General features: G+C 41.9%; 3 protein-coding genes across 3 annotated transcripts in view; 2 read left to right on the forward strand and 1 right to left on the reverse strand.

Annotated features, from left to right (window-relative positions):
* Positions 1-14,436, reverse strand: part of LOC307270031 (protein jagunal homolog 1-B) — a 339,870-nt gene that overhangs the window by 285,223 nt on the left and 40,211 nt on the right. The window lies entirely within an intron of this gene.
* On the forward strand, positions 107-7,878 carry timmdc1 (translocase of inner mitochondrial membrane domain containing 1). The gene is made up of 8 exons (XM_080052828.1): positions 107-277; positions 1,529-1,854; positions 2,348-2,513; positions 2,920-3,008; positions 3,465-3,532; positions 5,731-5,809; positions 7,038-7,148; positions 7,296-7,878. The coding sequence occupies exons 2-8, from the start codon at positions 1,550-1,552 to the stop codon at positions 7,450-7,452; spliced, it is 975 nt and encodes a 324-aa protein (XP_079908954.1). The 5' UTR covers positions 107-277; positions 1,529-1,549; the 3' UTR covers positions 7,453-7,878.
* Positions 12,532-14,436, forward strand: part of LOC307270044 (ATP-binding cassette sub-family C member 4-like) — a 35,603-nt gene continuing 33,698 nt past the window's right edge. Inside the window, exon 1 of the mRNA XM_080053174.1 lies at positions 12,532-12,639. Coding sequence (XP_079909300.1) covers positions 12,563-12,639 — 77 coding nt within the window. The 5' untranslated portion in view covers positions 12,532-12,562. The remainder of the gene's footprint in view (positions 12,640-14,436) is intronic.

Below are 14,436 nucleotides of genomic sequence, written 5' to 3' on the forward strand. Positions count from 1 at the left end.
ACGTATAGAGTAGTGCGCATGTGGTGTAGTGGTCGGTCCTCCACCGCTGGGTGGCGCTGTTTCTTACGTTCAGGCGACGGGTGTCAGGGGTCAGGAAGCCGGTCTGTATGGCTCTATGGCTGCCCTCGGAAAGTCACCACGCAGAAACAAGACAGCAGAAGGGCAATTATGAAAACCAGAGATGTGGACACTAAGCACCATTAATGTGGAATAACCGGGGTTTTGCCACTTCGTAAAATAAACGGTTCATTTTGGAGGTATTTCCCGCTGCGTGAGGGTAAGCTGTGTTTCTGTGTGAAGCTAATTAGTAGCATGCTAATGGTTTGGGTTATTTTTTTGTGTTTGACAGTCATGTTTCTTGCAGTTTAAGGAGAATAGGACATTTGAACAGACCTACTCAAATTCTAACCTCAATGTCACGTTTCTTGTGCAACTGTAACGTTACGTAGTGAGGTGTATTTGTCACGTAGAGGTGAAGTTGGCGAGGTTTTAGCCTAGCTTAGCAAACAATCATGACACCTGTCAAGTGACAGGTGAATATCATCAAGCTGTCGTTCAACATTTAAAAACTGGTTAGAGGTGACTATTTTCATTATTGTGTCCCCTTTAAAACACAGGTGTTGAGAAACACACATGTTAAGTTAACAAAGCTCAAGTAGGCTACACTAAAACATATAATTATTAGTTTTGTTAATGGTGTACTACTTGTTAATGCAATATTTATTCAAATTATATCCATGTGTTGTGTTTAAAAAATATGCTTATATATTATTATATGACCATGTTGTAGGACACATAATGTTAGCCTTTACAAATGTATTATTTCTATTTTTTTCTATATTTATTCTTATTTTTGAGTTGGAGCGTCTGTAATGAACCGGATTTTCTCCTGGCAGGAGTATTTCTGATTGTGAAAATGATATGAAGTGAAGCAAACATTTGTCCCTGTAAAACAGCCATGTATTTCACTTGTATTTTGTGTACTTCTCCAAACACTAGGGGGTGCTTTAAGCCTAGGGTCGTAGCTAGCCACAGACTTATTCGAAGTCAATAACCAACGAAGCGGACAATAAACAACGTCTGATTTACGGTATTTGCAAGCTGAATATTATGTGTTAAACTGATTGTCTTAAACAATCTTAAATTGTCTTATTTTGTTTATTTATTTGCGGGCTTTCACTGAGCTTTGAGACAAATGTGGCATCACAGTCATTTGTTATTTATCTTTAACCCTGGACCAGCCGTCACTTTCTGCACAGCGGTCCTGGGTGTATTATAAGCTCTTCGACTCATTTTAAAGTCCCCCCCACCCCCAGAAAGTCTGCTTGCTTCTGTACCCAGTGTGTTTTGATTTGATTAGGGCTACACCATTTAACAGCTGCCGAGTTGTGCAGCCCTTGTAGCCCAGCCAGAAGTTCATTTTTTGCCTTAAGGCTATTTATTTTTTAAGGATGGATCTTAAGTTGAGTTAGCGAGTGCAACATCCCCGAACCCATTGGCCATGTGTTTCTTCCCCTATGTGCCGCAGCCTAATGCCAACTGAAGCGTTATGAATCCAGAGCAGCGCGGGACGGGCCTGGCCCTGCACAGACCATGGGCAGATTTGGCCCCTCGAGGCGGGCAGAGCACCGGCCTACTGCAGGGCCTCCTCCACAGAGCCAGGCCTCCTTCCTTCTGCTGCCTGCTCCCCAGGGTCCATGCAGCTGGGGATGTGGCTGCTGCACAGATGCCCCCGCCTGCCTCCTCCTCCTCCGTCAGGCCTGCTCCTACTCCCAGCCCCATGCCAAGCAACATGGGAAAGCCTGAATACCCAGAAACAGGATGGGACCGCATCAAGGACCTCTTTGACCGAGAGTGGGTATTTCTGTTTTATCTTTTGAGTTTTATTCTTTACACTTTATCAGCCTATCACAATACATATGCATTATAGAATCTTATCACTGTTAAAAAAAAGATATTTGACACTATTTCATCAATTCCAGCTGCTTTTCTTTGATGTATATGATTGGTGATTATATATATTGTTGCTTGTTTTATCCAACCAACCGTCCGAATCCCAGTTTAAAGGCATCATTTATTGCTGAAGGATGTTTTAGGGATGTGACCTCAATAGACCACACTACAGTACAGTGTGAGACTCGCATATTATGGAATGGGGAAAATAAATAACTTATGAAATGTCAGTGTCTGCAACTAGGTATAAAAATACAAACTCTTTGAATTGAAAACCTCATGTCATTTTGCCATTCTTTCATTGAACGTGCACCATTAATTGTGTGTAAAAGATGAGACAGAAGTTGCAGTGAGTTGGTTCACAAATAAAAGAATATCTCTTGTCCCCTTGCAGCTCGGCACAGCGGTATCCAGAGGAGCTGACCAGTGTGATAAAGGGCGGCGTGGTGGCTGCACTAGCGGGCATGATCTACGGAGGCCTGCCAGCAGCTCGCCACGCCCGCCAGAGGTACATCCAAGCCAGCCAGGCTGAAATCTACACCAGCCGAGTGGAAGCAACAGTAAGTGGAATGGCGGAAAGTGAAATGTTTATTCATGTGAAATTCTTTCCCTGAGATCTCATAACGGATTTTCTCCATGAGCCACATATCGAAGCCGGGGGCTATCTCCTTATTCCAAACCTTAAGAATCATTTTTTTAGGGATAACCATCCCATATCGGATAAACAAAGTTTTCATATGCAATTCTTTAACCCCATTGTTGAATAACTTAAGCTATGGTAACGTAATCTTTATTATCCAAGTTTAACACTTTTGATTGAGTGTGATTTTTCACATAAAAACCATACATAGGGACACTAATCCTAACCCCTTCATAATTGGCCAAGTAAATAAGAACTCTCCTCTTGAGAAAAATGGATGGATAATGTTAAGTCATTTATACATCTTGAATTTTGTGTTCAACCAGCGCTCAGCCCATAACGCAGCCATCCGGGGTTTTGTGAGGTATGGATGGAGATGGAGCTGGAGAGTGGCTGCTTTTGTCACTTTGTTCAAGTAAGCAAAAACATTGATTATACCAGATAATTATTATTATTAATAGACAATTATTATAACACTAGGCTTAGAGTTAAACCTGCCATGGTCAGCCTGAGCAAATGTTATTGTTTATAAGGGAACTTTTAACAGGGGGGGATTTCACTTTTAGTTCAAATAAGATTCAGCTCTTTGGCGCTAAACCAGCTAAGCTGAACAGTTCACTACTTTTTAGAGCTAAAAGTTGCCATTTAGTCATAATAGATACAGATACACACTGTTGATCCTACGTGAATGCTGCTGCAGGCTCTGAGGCAACAACTTAGTGCCAAGTTGGATTTCAGTGTTTTTTTTGCTTCAACAGTAACTATTTTATTGTAGTACAACTGAGCAGAATGTCCAAATCATTAACTATTTGTTTGATTTTTTTTTTCATCCTTTAATATGTTGCATTCATCTGTTTTCTCTCCTCTGTAGTTCAGTCAGCACTGGGCTGTCTGTGTACCGAGACAAGTATAGCGTCAGCCACTATGCTGCAGCTGGAGGTGAGTCGACTGGGGGCCATCAGACATATTTTTTTTAAATCTTTATTAATCCAGGGAAAGCCGACTGTGTGCCACAACAGGGCAGCTTCACATTCACTCTGTCCAAAAAAACACAAGCACAGGTGTCTACAAATACACAAATGTATATATGTATAAAAATGCAACGTACATGTTTATAAATGGATAACTGACTCTTAAAAGTGTAAAATGTGTCAAATATGACATAAATATAAAGTGCAATCTGTTAATAAATACCATGCTGGTTATAATACAATTTGAGATGAATTGAGGCGAGGTATTTATGTTGTAATAGTTAATGGGAGTGAAAGGGCAAAACAGAGTTCACGGCTTCGCCAGTCCATATGGGGAGCGCACGAGCCCGGGTGGGGGGTTTAGGAGGAGTTGAGGAGGTGAACAGCCTTGGGAACAAAGGTTGCTTTTCTCCTCTGTGTCCTGCAGCCGGGGCAGCGTAGTCGGCGCCCTGAGGGGAGCCACTAAGGCGGGGTGTAGAGCGTGTGAGGGGTCCTGCATAATTCTGTTGGCTAACCGGAGTGCTTGCTGGTCATGGATGGAGGAGAGAGTTCTTGTTGAAAGTCCAATTATCTTAGAGCAGACTCTGGCCGTACTCTCCAGGCGGTTTCTGTTTTGGAGGGTGATGAGTGGAACCAGCAAGTTATGGAAAATGTACAGATGCTTTCAATGAAGGAGTAATAGAAAGTAAGCAGTAAGTTTTTGCTGACTCCAAGGAATTTAGTTTCCTTAGGAGATACTTCCGCTGGTGACACTTCTTAAGGATCTCTTCAGTGTTGGAGGAGAATTTCAACTGGCTGTCAAAGATGGTGCCCAGGTATTTATACTCCACCAGCTCCACCGGCTTCCTGTGGATTGAGATGATGGATGCTGCGGCCAGCTCTCTCTGCCTCTTAGAAAAGGTCACCACCATCTCTTTGGTCTTACTCACGTTCATCTCAAGGCATGAGCTGTCGCACCACTCCACAAAAACCTGGAGAGCTGATCCATGCTGCTGTGAAGGACCTGAGAGCAGGGTCAGGAGATCGTCTGCGTACTTCACCAGGTGACACTGAGGCTGTGTGGATCTGCAGTCATCTGTATAGAGGATGAAGAGCAGAGGTGAGAGCACACAGCCCTGAGGGGAGCCCGTCGAGGTGTGTCGGAGGTCGGAGAGTGTGTTGTTGACCCGGACTCTCTGTGACCTGTCGGTTAGAAAGTCCAGTATCCACCGGATGAGCTGGTCGTCTAGATGGAAGTAGGAGGTGAGTTTGTTTGCCAGGATGTGGGGCTGTAGTGCATTGAATGTCGAGGAGAAGTCTACAAACAAGAGTCTGGCTGATGTGTTGGGCCGCTCTAGATGTTTGTGTACAGTGTCAATGATGAATGCTTTTGCGTCGTCCACACCTCGGCCTGCGCGGTAAGCATACTGTAGTGAGTCCATCAGGGCGTCGGTTACAGTGAGGATGTGTTTTTTAACGACCCTCTCCATGGCCTTCATCACCAGGGATGTGAGGGCCACAGGCCTAAGGTCGTTCAGAGTGTTGATGGTGCTTTTCTTTGGGATGGGGATGACTGTAGAGTGTTTCCACAGCTGGGGGACTGTGCTGGTGTCCATGGATCTCTGAAACAGGGTTTGGAACACTCCCCCCAGCTGCTCAGCACAGAACCTCAGGACCCACTGATGTTGTCTGGGCCAGGAGAGCTGTTCTCCCTGGTCCTCCTGAGGGCTCTGACCACCTCCTCTGTTTTAAGGGTGAGTGTGGAGTCACCAGGTTTCAGTGTTGTTAATGTATCTGCCAGTTGGGTGGAGTTGTCAGTCTCAAACCTGGTGAAAAAGGAATTGAGGTCGTTAGGGAGAGATGTAGAACTGCTACTCGCCACCAGGATGGTTTTATGGTTGGTAGCAACGGTGTTAACAGCAGCCATGGTTTTGAGGCCCTGCCAGGCTGAGCGGAGGTTCCCCTGGGTGAATTTTTCCTGGTAATATAATGGTATATGTAAAATTGTTACACATCGCTTCTCTGCGTGTCCAACCTTTTTGAATGATTCTTTGTGTGTGTGTGTGTGTGTGTGTGTGTGTTTGTGTGTTTGTGTGTTTGTGTGTGTGTGTGTGTGTGTGTGTGTGTGTGTGTGTGTGTGTGTGTGTGTGTGTGTGTGTGTGTGTGTGTGTGTGTGTGTTCGTTCAGCTGTGACTGGAGGCCTTTTCAGACTGAACCTGGGCCTCAGAGGGCTGGTGGCAGGGACAATCATCGGAGCAGGACTCGGGTAAGTTGGCTTGTGCTTCCACAAGTGTCCATTCCCATCCAGTGATCACCATGCACCTCCAACTCATCAAGTGTTTTCAGAAACTAATCTATGTTCTGCTCTGAAGTGTTTTCATCCTCATTACAAATGTGAGTTCCTTTTTTCAGGAGCTGCTATGCATTAATTTTTTCACTGCCATGTGTATTTTTTCCTGCTCGTGTGTGTCCGAGTTCATGCCTGTGTGCTTGAGAGCAGTGAGCACTCTGGCAGCCAGCTGCGCTCCTCCCAGGAACCCTCTGTCGCCCAGCTGAACCCCACCCCACCCCCAACTCTGTACATGATGCCAGAGGGACTCATGTGCACTGCAGAGGGCCATGTTGTGGCTACTAGAGCAGGGAGGCAGGCCAAGGCAGCAGCTGCCCCTCTCCATTTATACCATCTCTGTTATTCCAGCCTCTCATCTCCATCTACCATGGTCTGATCTGGACTTATGCTTCACTCCATCTCCTCAACCCTGTCTCTCTCTCTCTCTCTCTGTCTCTGTCTTGCTCTTTCTCTCTCTCCCCCTCCCCCACTTTCCACTCCTTCCTCTGGCCACTTTCAGCTAATAGCTAACAACTATCAGCTAACCAATAGCAGATTTGAATATGACGGTATAATGGAGATTCTTTGTGAGGAGGTGATGGTGTAACAGACTGGAGGGGCTGGTTTGGCTCAGCTCTAGTCTGCTCTCTGGTTGGCTCCATGCTAGCACTGCTTCCTCCTTCTCCTCTCCCTCTCACTGTCTGCCTGAGGGACCAGCCACCTGGAGCATTTCATGTGTGCAAACAGCCCCGGCCCTGGCTATGCCAGGTGCAGTCGGGGCAGAAGGGGGTGAAATGAATGCAGGCAGCAAATCGGAAAGCACATCACGCTCCAGATCTCACCCTAGAATGCCCTCCACCTTGTTTAGGCACGTGGCGGAGGTGTGACTGGAAGGGTTGGGTGTCATGGACTTTATGAAATGCAAGAAGCTGCTTTAACACAACTTGCCTATGACCCCAACACTTGCTACAAAAACAGTCTATGCTCATGACATATGACTTTTTTTTTTTTTTTTATTATCCACATGCCATATTTATTTTCCCAGCATTGTGTCCGTCAGTGCCTACATGAATGGTTTCATATGTACATATTGACAGTAGCTGAAGTACTTGCCTGTCATGCAGACCATAATTTACCATATTTATCTAAACTAACTTTTGCTCAGGATTCCCACTGGGGCTCTGATCATCAGCATGCAGTCGCTGGCAGGAGAAACTGTCCGAGACAGGAGGAGGAGGGAGCGCAGGGAGCTCTATGAGCTCAAACTCGCAGAATGGTGAGAGATTTTGCAAGATATCTATAATATTTGTTTATGCTTTTGTAGGATATTTCACGATGCATATAAAGCAAACCCACATTTCCATTCACTTGGTTGTTATCCTGATGATCTTTCACCGTCACTTTCTTTCTTCCAAATCCAAAGGGCGGCCCGTCTGCAATTGACAGATGACTTGATTGGGGATCTGAATGTCAGCTCTCGGACGGAGGAAACCAATAGGGACATGCTAAAGATCCAGGAACTGCTCAGTTTACCACAGAATGCGGATGTGCCTCCAGACTCAAGCAGCCAATCTCAGTAGCTGCCTTACTGCCTCTGATCTATCTGGAGATTGAAGGTGGGACTTGACACAACTGTGAGGATAAATGGGTCACGTCTTTGCCTGGACTCCACACACCTTCTCACTCACTCGAAATGGCTTCCCTTCGCAATACAAAACACTGTTATTCTTCACCAACTACTGTCAAGGTGTCCTTGAGTAGCTCAAGCTCGGTTTTTGTGTGTGTGCGCGCGTGTGTGTGTGTGTGTATACGTGTGTGCGCGTCCACAATGTTTTGTTCAAGTACAGCGACTAATTAATCCTGGCAAATTTGAAATAAGGGTTTTGAAAAAAGGTTTAAAAATTGTGTATCTAATAAGTATCAGTGTATATATTTGTAAATTCTTGATTTGACAGTATTGAATGACATTAAGTTACCATTGTAATGGTAACAACCCAATAAAACATCCTCAACTGAAATAAACACTGTCTTCATAGTGACACATTGAGATCAAGATCCTTATTCACACTGCCCCTCACCCTTCTTCACGATGTTGGCTTTTGGATTAGTTCCGAATGTTGATACACGTTAATTACAAAGTGGCTTCTTTCTTTCCTCTTTATTTCCATGTAATGTGAAGTGTGGTTTTTGACTGTGCCTCTTGGGCTTCTCAACAACTAGGTCAAACATAGCCTTGGTCCCTGGTGTAAAAAGGATGTGACACAGCAACAGCTGGGGCCCACGACGCTGCAGCGGCTGCTAACATGCTGACGGACCTCCAATAGAAACACACTGAGAAACCCCATCACTTCAGCACAGCTTCATCAGTCATGATAACTTCAGGTAAACTGGAGGTCATTCATAATGGAGGTCATTCATAATGATATTTTAATAGTTGGCTTTGGCTGTGTACCAGCTTCATTGGGTTATTACAATTGTTCTCAAGGTATAAAAGGATAATTGAGCAGTAACTGGGCTTCTCATACAAATGTCTAGATTGCAGACCTATTAAAATCCATGATAGTTAAAGCTTCCCTAAAACTTCAAAACCTATAAATGGACGGTGATATCATCTCAACAGGTACAAGCTGCAGCACTTGTGTCTTTTCACTGCAGAGTTTCAGGCTAAGAGCTTTTCTGGGTGGGACAACATTAAAAAAAAAGTCTAAGCAAGTACAGTATGTTAACATTGTCATCTATAAAACCTTTTTTAATTGGGCTTCACTGGCAATTTGTTTAAGTGTTGGATCATGTAGCTAGAATATTGTGGGATCTCCGAATACATAAAAGATGACATCCACAACTAACACCAACAAATGGCCTTTTGGCTCCATCTATTGGTGTTTTATAGAAACTGCAAATGCATCCTATATAAAAAGGAAAATATGTATAAACACGTGTTGGGTCAAATATTGTTTTACACGCATACATACTGAACTACTAGTTTATTGTATGATTTGTACTCATGCTTGCACAAACCCTCCAATTGCACTATGTCCTCTTTTGAAGACAGAAAAAAAAATGTGTTGCGCCAATGCAACCTTCAGGTGCTGCTTTTTCATTGAGCTCACAAAAGTTAGTTTATTCTCCTTGCAGATGTCCACCCACTGGCCTGATTCAATGTAAAGAGGGAGTATTCCTGACCTATTATAAGCACACAGAGAATTATATTTTGCACCTCAGCGGCATAGGCGATATGTGACAGTGTCCTTTGTTGCCTGCTCCTGTATTAAACATAGTCAATACTAAAGAAGACCAATGTTATTTTGAAGAGATCTGTTGAGTATTAAACGGTTGCGTGACTGTTATGGTATACAATACTTATTGTCATAGACTCAGACTTGAATTTCAAGAAACACATTAAATCAATTACTAAGTCAGCCTACTACCACCTTAAAACATATCAAGAATTAAAGGGCTTATGTCTCAGCAATATTTAGAAATACATGCATGTATGTTTAGTAGACTTGACTACTGTAAACCTTCCAAATAAATCAATCAGACAGCTTCAGCTAATTCAGAATGCTGCTGCTTGAGGCCTCACTAGGACCAAAAAAGTGGATCACATCACCCCAGTTCTGAGGTATTTACACTGGCTTCCTGTCCCTCAAAGAATTGATTTCAATATACATTTCTGACCTGCTGATGCGTTATGAACCATCCAGAGCCCTCAGGTTGTCTGGGACAGGTCTACTTACATTCCCCAGAGTTAGGACTAAACAAGGAGAAGCAGCTTTTAATTTTTAGTAAAGACACCCCTTAGAGAATTACATTCCTCCTGGATTCCTTAGGTTTTTGAGTATGTTATGTATTCAATTCATGAGACAAGAACAGTTTAAATAGTTTCATTTGCAATTTGTGGGAGGTCCATCCTAATTCTCTCACAAAATAAGTGGACTTTTGAAAGCATGCATTTTTAATAAAATGTGTGCATTTTACCCCCAATTGTTATGGGAGGGAGCAAAATATTTATATATTTTTTAGTCTTGAAACACATTTAAATGCATTCCTTGACCCATAACATGTACATTTTGAAACGTATTTTGTAATTTTAGCTCTAATAGAGGCAAATATGTCAGCCTTGTGTATTGTATGGTGTGGTCATAACATTCCGTTTTCAAAAAACTTGTGTATTTAAGATAAAAGATTGTGATCTCACTTGGGTCTTTGGATAAATGTATCAATGAAGTCAACAACCTCATTTTTGCGCTTAACCTCCTTACTCATACTGCATGTGATGACATAGCCCTTTTTTTATATGGATTGTATAAATATAAAAAAATGATAGTATGAAGTTGTATATTTGTATGGATTGTATCAAATATAGTATAACAAATTGTATAGATTTGTAAAAAGGATTATAAAGAACACAGGAAGCTAATATAACAAATATAAGTTAATGAGCTGTGGAAAAGGGGTAGGATTAAATAAGTTTATACTTCTTCCTACTCCTTTTCAGGCATATCAATTCAATGTTATTTGCTTCTTTTTTGTTTCTTTTTATTTCTTTTGTGAAATCATTTGAACATATTTTTTTATTTTTATTTTTATAACATGCTTTTCATTTTATTTTATATGTCTGAAATAAATTGAATCAAATCAAATCAAATCAAATCAATTCATACGGAACATTCTGTTCCTAAACCAGAGTGGAGCATAGTTTTTAGACGGCTCATTAGACTGATTGGCCTACGCCTATGTAATTAAGGGGCACTCTAGGGTCGTCCTTCTGGGATTTTGGATTAGGATTTATAACAGATTTGTTATCTACTGGTTTGCATTATTTATACAAATAAATAATATAAATAACTACATTATGAGTCTAAATTAAATGACGTAATGAAGGCTTCTTATAGGCCTAGTGATAAATGCCCGTACTAGGCTAAGTCATCTCTGGGTTTACAAGTAAGTTAGATAGCGGGGCGACATTGATTCAATGTTGAAATTCCATCCGTTTCATTAAAATGGTCAGGGTTGAAAAGACAAAGGCCATTTCTAACTGATACTGACCATGGACACTGAGGGATACTGACAACTCAACAGCAAGTAAGTATTTTATGTGTATTATTTCATTTTTAAAGCGCTTTGCACTTCCAACTGAGCTAAGGGCGCCCCACAAGCCTCTGCTCTGCCTGTACATTTACATTGTACTGTTCTATCCTTGTCTACAGCCCGTGTTGGACTGCACATAAGGGTTTTCATTTTGCTGCTGCTGAACGTGGAGGGGAACTTTGGCATGCCACTAAATACGCCCTACTCTGTCCCAGTGCCTATGGACATCCCAGTGTTCACAGGGATATGACCTGCTTAAAGTGGTGAGATATAGGCATACTACATTACATTATCTGAAATTACCATTATTGCTTGTAAAAAAATACCTATGATCCTATACGTCCCCCAAACACAACACCGTGCCGTTCTGTCTGTCTGTCTTGCTTGTAACGTCCTAAGTTTTTTCAATTCTAATTCTTATTTCATTTTTTTAAGTGCCTTGCAACAAGAGCATAAAGCAGAACACAACAAACTGACTACATCATATCCAGAGTGAAGTGGCTCGATGATGATGTACTGTATTAGCCTATTTGTATGTCTCATAGAATCCTGCTGAAGCCAACATAAAGCAGTATTGATTTAATATTTTTTCCAATGGTAAATCAATGATTTAATTTAACTTGAACCAACATTGTTTTTACATTTATTTTGATGTGTTTTTCAATCATTGAAACAACGTTATTTCAGGGTGCAAACCTGCTTATAAATCAACCAAAACCATCAGAAAACAACATTGTTTAAATGTTAATTAGATCAACGCATCAACCTTGATTCAATGTTGAATCAATGTTTGTCTGCTATGTGGTTACTTCAAGTAGGCTCTTTCAGTAAAGATAAGAACAATGACTCGCAATGTTACTACTTTCATGTTGCTTCTTTATTTTTTTGCTGAGTCAGTCGTGTAAACTAAAATTTACGATGCAGCTGCACCTGAAGGTTACGTAACGCCGACCATAATAATCCATAACGATCGTGGCTGTAACCTCGTTGCCAAGTCTGCTTTTTGTAAGCGACTTGGTGTTGTTTTTTGGGAGGACTTGTTTCTAAGTGACGTCGTTTATTTGAGCTTGCTGTCAATGCATAACATATAGTCTAAATGAGCTCTCCAAGCAATTGGTTTATATTTGCGAGACAACATTTTGTAAATAAGCAATTGTATTGTTATTATTTGGCCTGTTTGTTTTGTGTAGTTCAAATAAAGTGGGTTTAGCTGTTTCTTTATAGAGCCTACTTTTTGTGTGTTTATATTATTGGCGTATTAGCGAGATTTTATTGGCATGCTTTTAGTTGAACACGGAATTGTTGCTTATTAAATTATAATTAACATGATCAGCTCTGTTTTCGAAGAAATGGTCAGGGATATTGGGTTGCTTTCTTTTCGGCTTGATTCCATAGGTCCGGTTTTTATATAGCCTACTATGGTCCGGTTGCTTGTTTCTCTTGCAAGATCTGGCAACACTGAGCTGCAAACGTCTCATTGGCTGAGTCCATAGATAGTATGGCTGAGTCCCAGCGAACTTCACGTGTAGTTAATTGAGCTGTGTCTGGGTGTGTGTGTTTGTGCTCGCCCCAGCCGATGACCAAACACCGGGTGCCAAGATGAGCGTGGCGACCAAAACAGATGAACGGTACAATCCTATTGCGTCTGCCAGCTTTCTATCCAGAGTCCTTTTGTGGTGAGTATGCTAATAATTATAGGCTGTATAGTCGCAACTTGGATTGCAGCTTGATCTGAGCCGAACGAAGTTTACAGATGTTCTAGGTCTTCGTTTAAAAGCAGCACTTGTAGCTGAACCTTGTCCCTTCTACACTAGGCTACAACTTATCTCAAGCGATCGATCATATAGCCTACATGTTTACGATCTTAAGGTAGAATTGGCAACCGGTTTGTCTTCTTGTAGACCTACTGCAGGGGTGGCCAACCAGTCAGAGACAAAGAGCCACATTTTTTACTGTGTTACTGCAAAGAGCCACAACGTACACACGGGTACACAGTGGCAATTCCAGGAAATTTTGACTGGGGGTGGCCAAGGTGGGCCACAGAGTTAGAGTGGGCTGGCCATCGCACCCCTGAATGAATAGCATGTGATATGCTGTACAACCAATTCAAAGATGATTTATAATCCCAAATGCCCAAATCATGTTAGTATCCATTGTAATGTTTGTCAGAAAACTAAACCCCTGAAGGGGGGTCTGGGGGCATCCCCCCCCAGAAGATTTTTTTGTGTTTTTAACATGTAATCTAAGCATTCTGATGCATTCTGGCGAAGATAATAAAGGAAAAAGTCAATATTTATTTCAGCTCAGATGAATAGTAAAATTAGCAAGACAACATAACTTGCTAGCAGCCAGATGCCTAACAACTGCACAGAGGGACGGATGACCACTAGCTTTTGACCAAATATCTTGCTAAAAAAATAAACCTTTATTTATGAAAGTCTGCCCTTGCTAAGAACATGTTACACTCGCTAACTAAAACTTTATTTTTTTTATTCAGATTTCAAAAATCTGCTGGGACACGTGCCAATACACATGCATGGGTGGCACGCATGTCACAAGCACACTTATGCTGTTTTCAAGACCTTTGCTGACCAGAGACCAGTTCTAGTGGCCACAGTCCTACCATTAATTTAGTAATTGAAAATTGCAAACTGATCTCATAAAAGTGGATTGGAGTGTTTGTGTGATGAACTTGGCAACTACCTATCAAAAAAAGTTAAGAAAGAAAAAAAAATACATATCTCTGCACTAGGATACATATCAGGAAAAAAATGTAATTAAAAAAATAAAATTAATATAAAAAATAACATTTGAACTGGGGGGGGGGGGGCACTGGGGTGGCCAGTAAGATTTCAGGGGGGGGGGGGGGCGTTTTTATTTTCGCGGGGAGCTTGCACATGCATTATTTATAAAAAATAAAAAAAACAGGGGGCCCCACACTAGGACTTGAAACGGGCCCCCAGATCGTTAAGGCCTGTGATAATGACAGGACTGGACTCCTACAGTACTAAAGACGACAGGGCAGTCATTTTCAACAATGAACATTGTGTGCACTGCCTCACACACAAACTCTCAGTTCAACCAAGTCCACAAACAAAAATATAACAATTTAAAATAGCGTTTTTATCTTACTATGCATGTTGCTTTGTGGGACTTACTTTTAGCATGGAGAGAGCTGAAGTGGCGCCGAAGATTTGAAGCCTTGAAATGCGCAAATGACACCTGGCATATAAGGCAGAATGGCCTGCCATAACGTTCAACAAAAAATATGAACTCCCCCACTCTGTTTCGGAGCGAACTTGACACAAATAGTTTACTCACGGAAAACCTCCCTCCAAGCTGAGCGGGCAGTTTTATGTTGCGTCCGCACCAAACGTTTGCGAACGTTATGTTGCGTCCTCAATTAAACATTTGCGAACAGGCATACACATAGGGCCTACACATTAATAAAATTAAAAATTAAATAATAGACA

The sequence above is a fragment of the Ammodytes marinus genome, assembly GCF_949987685.1.
Source record: "Ammodytes marinus genome assembly, chromosome: 24".
In the NCBI taxonomy this organism is placed as follows: Eukaryota; Metazoa; Chordata; class Actinopteri; order Uranoscopiformes; family Ammodytidae; genus Ammodytes; species Ammodytes marinus.

Excerpts from the sequence above, each read along its gene's own strand:
- timmdc1 (XM_080052828.1), top strand. The coding sequence starts at position 1,550 with ATGAATCCAGAGCAGCGCGGGACGGGCCTGGCCCTGCACAGACCATGG. Across the intron at positions 2,514-2,919 it reads CCAGCCGAGTGGAAGCAACA|CGCTCAGCCCATAACGCAGC; the intron begins GTAAGTGGAATG and ends GTGTTCAACCAG. Across the intron at positions 3,533-5,730 it reads CCACTATGCTGCAGCTGGAG|CTGTGACTGGAGGCCTTTTC; the intron begins GTGAGTCGACTG and ends GTGTTCGTTCAG.